This window comes from Sinocyclocheilus anshuiensis, unplaced genomic scaffold (assembly GCF_001515605.1).
Source record: "Sinocyclocheilus anshuiensis isolate Anshui unplaced genomic scaffold, SAMN03320099.WGS_v1.1 scaffold882, whole genome shotgun sequence".
In the NCBI taxonomy this organism is placed as follows: domain Eukaryota; kingdom Metazoa; phylum Chordata; class Actinopteri; order Cypriniformes; family Cyprinidae; genus Sinocyclocheilus; species Sinocyclocheilus anshuiensis.
The window spans coordinates 226,145-231,423 of NW_015540910.1; the positions used below are offsets into that span (position 1 = coordinate 226,145).

General features: G+C 33.4%; 1 protein-coding gene across 4 annotated transcripts in view; it reads left to right on the forward strand.

The window, feature by feature from the left end:
- The window catches only part of LOC107689227 (vezatin-like), a 32,465-nt gene that overhangs the window by 6,345 nt on the left and 20,841 nt on the right, over positions 1–5,279 (forward strand). For all 4 annotated transcript variants that reach the window (XM_016487157.1, XM_016487158.1, XM_016487155.1 and 1 more), the window contains one exon: positions 4,477–4,566. In XM_016487157.1, coding sequence (XP_016342643.1) covers positions 4,477–4,566 — 90 coding nt within the window. The remainder of the gene's footprint in view (positions 1–4,476; positions 4,567–5,279) is intronic.

Consider the following 5,279-nt stretch of genomic DNA (forward strand, 5'->3'; position numbering starts at 1 on the left):
TTTATTAATTTATTTAGGTGGGGCATGATATAAAACAAAAATATAGAAAACATTTTGTCGGGTCAGTCAGTGTGTTATAGCCAACATTCAGTCATCAAATATATATATATATCATTTTATTAATTCATATTATTGTACCTTTTTATTACATGGTAAGGTTAGTTCAGGCAGTCGAATAGAAACATCTCAACAAAACCTTATGATATTCATTCACTAAATAATGTGTTTTAAAACTTCTTTGAAAATAATGGTACATTTGCATATTCAGGATGTAATGTTATTACTTTTTGCTTGGTGGTTGCACCACTTGACATTCTTTCTTAAAAAAAAAAAAAAAAACCTATTAAACCTAAATTAAATATTAGATTCCATAAGAAATTAGATTTTAAGTCATTTTTTCCTTTCCGTCATTTTGGACATCCTCATTTGTCACTGACCCATGTTTATTTCGAGTTGTGTCTCTTTCGCCCCTCCAGAACTCTCCGCTGTTCCAGTACTTGCAGGATCTAGGACACACAGATTTTGAGGCATGTTCTCCCGTTTCTCAGGAGGAGGAGCCAAGCGCTGGTGGAGAGGAGGCACGGTTTCCTCAGGATATCCTCCCTTCTCACAGAGTGAGCGTCAGCACTTACCTTTTCAATACGCTAACCGTACAGCAACTTCAGTTTTGTATAGTGTTTAATGAAAGATCTTAATCCTTGGAAAAACTAAACATTTTTGTAAACTTGAGCTGTGCTGCTTGAATGAACAGAAGCGGATTAAATGCTAATCTGAATGGTGTTTTGTAACCAGCAGCTTTTTAAACACACATTGAAAGGTCAAATTAGAATAAGACGGATCCAATGCGAAATATTCATTTTGTCATTATTTATACACTACCAGTCAAAAGTTTTTGAACAGTAAGAATTTTAATGTTTTTATTAAAGAATTCTTTAGAAATTATAGTAGAAAAGAAATTATAGAAATGAATACTTTTATTTAGCAAGGATGCTTTAAATTGATCAAAAGTGATGATAAAGACATTTATAATGTTACAAAAGATTTCTATTTCAGATAAATGCTGTTCTTCTGAACTTTCTATTCATCAAAGAAACCTGAAAAAACTCTACTCAGCTGTTTTTAATAATAATAAATGTTTTTTGAGCAGCAAATCAGAATATTAGAATGATTTCATAAGGATCATGTGACTGGAGTAATGATGCTAAACATTTAGGTTTGATCACAGGAATAAATTATATTTTAAAATGTATTCAAATAGAAAACAGTTATTTTAAATAGTAAAAATATTTCAAAATATTACTGCTTTGGATGTATTTTGGATCAAATAAATGCAGGCTTGGTGAGCAGAAGAGACATCTTTAAAAAAAACATAAAAACTGTTCAAAAACTTTTGAAAACTACAGTTCAAAAACATTTGATTGGTAGTGTATACCGATGTATTTTTTCTAAACCTGTATGTCCTTATGTTCAGTGGAACACCAAAGAAGTAGCTTAGCGGAATGTTCACACTGCTCTTTTACCATCAAATGAAAGGGGATGGGGGCTTGGTCTCCAAAGTGCCAAAATGTGTATTTTTATGCATTGAATTATTTGGATATCAAAACTATTTATTTATTTATTTACCTCAAAATCACTTATTTTATAGGAAATATAAAACATACACACTCCCTTGTCTCAGTTAAAGTTAAACACTCCACTATTTTTTAAAATAGGCTCATTTTCCAACTCCCCTAGGGTTAAACAGTTGAGTTTTACCGTTTTCGAACGGATGACATTATGCAGCGCCTGAAAATAGGCTAACTTCCGTCAACATAACCAACTACACAAACTTGGTGCCGGTCACGTTGGAAGTTACCTAGCTGGGGACTATTTTCAGGCGCTGCGTAATATCATTGCGCCTGCTGCACCGATGGTACGGCAGCAAAGTTCCTTGATTATTACACCGGGATGAGAGTATAGTTCCTAGCCATATCGGCCTAGAAAATCGCAACTTTTCATTTTCCGTCGGTCTTAGTACACGATGTAACTACAGAAGAGTCAAGTTTTAAATGGGAAAAATATGGAAACTCTTTGGTCATTTTTGAGCGAGATGCTAACGGTCTAATCAGATTCAATGATCTATGCTAAGCTACAGCTAAAAGTGCTACCGCCAGACCCGGAGATCGGCTGAATGGATTCGGAAACGGTAAAACTCAACTGTTTAACTTTAGGGGAGTTGGAAATTGAGCCTATTTTCAAAAGTAGTGGAGTGTTCCTTTAAAGAACAAACAAAGCATGTGCTGAATAAGTATTATCACTCCAAATTATTTGTAATTGGGAAAAAAGTTACAATTGGCTCCTGTTACAATAGTCACCAGTGTGAAACTGTGAAGGCCGGTTTCATGGTCACCTCAGAAACAGGAAGTGATGAATGACTGTAGAATTTTCCAGTCTCTTTTGGGAATGTGCTGTAATTCCACTCAGTGTGTAAATAGAGCTCATTCCTTTTGGCAGAGCAAAATATTGTTTGTGTGTGTGTGTGTGTGTGTGTGCACGTCTATACTTTATTTTAGAATTTATTTGGAATGTTTCCACGTTGAACATCATTGTCTTTAGTTTACACAGTTCAGGCTGTCCTTGTTTGTGTTCCCAGTCTACGATGTGTCTCTCTCTCTCACACATACACACACACACACACACAAACAGTCTTTCTCTTTCTGTTCTTTAGGTGTCTTCACACACACTCAAAGCATCTAGAATGTGAGTCCTACAGCAACGGAATACTAAAGACATGAAGAAAGAAAAGAAGACAAAACAGGCAGAACTGAGGAGGAATGCACATTATACTTTCCCAAAACTATAGTCACTTTCTTTCTGATTTGTTCTGACATTTCAAGATATCGAATCTGAAGTTTGTTTCTTTAAATATTTTGTATTACCATTATCTTTCTTCGTTTCAAAGGATGTTTAGTATGTAGGCTAAAATGGTAAAAACCACAGACATGTGGTTTGTGTGTTCATGACCCAGACAGGAATCAATAATCGGTCTGTGGACTGCTACTCAAGAGGACATAATAAACATACCAGCATCCGATACTTTTAATAAAGCTGTAAATGAAAGACACTCTTCAAGGCTACATTTATTGGATCAAAAATACAGTAAAAACAGTAATATTGTGAAATGGTATTACTATTACTAAATTACTTCAGTCTTTACTGTCACATGATCCTTCAGAAATCATTCTAATATGCTGATTTGCTGCTCAAGAAACATTTTTTTTAATATTATCCATGTTTACAATGGTTGTGCTTAATATTTTTGTGGAAACCATGATACAATTTTCTCAGGATTCTTTGATAAATGGAAAGTTCAAAAGAAATGGAAATCTTTTGATATGGTACCAAGATTATCCTATTAAAATCAATGTGATAAACAAACTAGATTAAGTTTGTCAAGACAAACTTGTAAGTTGGCTTGAAAAAGCCTGACCAAAAAATTTTTGTAAGTTTTTAAAATTGTTTTAGTAGTTTGACGGTTTTCAGTCTGAAACAGTTTGAAGTTTAAAGTAGTTTTAAAGCTTAAATGTTGTGAAGGCAATACAGTCTGATAGATAGATAGATAGATAGATAGATAGAGAAAGATGAGTAGGTAGATATAGAAAGAGGTAGATAAAGATAGTTATAGAAAGAGTAATAGATAGATGGATAGATAGATCGATAGATAAGAAATATTAGATACAATAGAAGCTTAAATGAGTTCATATGGCTTAGAAATTTTGCTAAGGTATTCTGGATGGTTGCTAGGGTGTTGCTAGGGTACTTAGGGTGGTTGTTAGGGTACCTGGTGTGGTTGCTAAGGTGTTGCTATGCGGTTGCTAGGGTACTTGGGGTATTTGCTAGGGTACCCGGGCTGGTTGCTAGGGTGTTGCTATGCGGTTGCAAGTTCAAAAGAAATAGAAATTTTGATATGGTACTAAGATCTAAAAGTAGTCAATCAAAAAAGTAGTCTTATTATATTACCTAAAATGTGTGATGTAATGGATTACATTATTAACAGCTATTTTTTTCATGTAATTTGGCATCAGTAACGGACTACATTTTGTTAGTAATGTACCCCAGTTTTAAATACCCCATAAATTTGTTAGATTAGTGCAGTTTTCACAGTGAAGTTATTGCTAGTTAGTGGCAGGTAGTTTTTCGACAAAGGCAGGACATCATATTTATTTATTTATTTATTTATTTATTTGTTGGATTTTTAAAAAAGTTGAGTGCAAGATGAGTGCTTTTTGTCCCATCCACACAGAATTTAGAAATTGTCTTTTCTATGCCATGACAACCATTAGGTCATTGAAATATTACTTCCCAAATTTGCATATTAACACTTATTCGGTCTTCAGTTACTTGACTAGCTCTGATGAGTGATAGCATGAACTACGTTGGTTTTCCTCAGAAATCTTTAATTTTTAATTTATAAAAATCTTTAATGTGATTTTGCAGAAGGGTGGTGTTTGGAGGCTGGTTGATGCTCTGCGCAGTCTGAATCCTCTGCGTCGAGACAGCGCCACCCGCTGGCAGGAACAGCAGCTGGTGAGAGTGAAGCTCAACATACAGCTGGATTTCAGTCATGTATAAAATATGCATAATCACATAAATATTTAAGGGGACAATAGTTGTTTGGTGGTGTGCAGGGTTGCCAGATCTGCTTTAGAAAAGCACCCCATTGGCCAATCAAAATTAGTTCAGTTTGACCAATTAAACTATCCCAAATTCTAGTGGAAATACCCAAACTCTAAATATGCATGTCCCATACCTAAAATACATATTTAACGGTCACTGTTGTGCACAATTCACAATTTTAACTTGAAAATCACTGTATTGTATTAATAATTAACACAGTCTGTTTTCATAAATAAAATTGTCTTATGTTAAGATTGACGGCTAGTGAACAAAAGTATTTGGTAATCCTTTATTTTTGAACATTCAAAAATGAACTCATTGCAGCTGAACAAAAATAAATGTTTCTAAATCTGTTTTATGGGTGAAAAATGCTAATGTGAATAAATTAAAATAATAAAAGAAAAGGCACTTGAATAGTTTATTTAAAATTAAGTATAAAACTATGAAATATAACTCTGTTGTTAAATATAGAAAATTGAATATTTGTTTAACTACGTTGTTAAACGTATAAATATATTTAATTTAAAATAATTGTAAATGTATTTGGCAAGTTGTTACTGAATTGTCAAATAAAGCAACTGACAAAGGCTTTTAAAAATGCTATTGAAGTTTTTTTTTATATA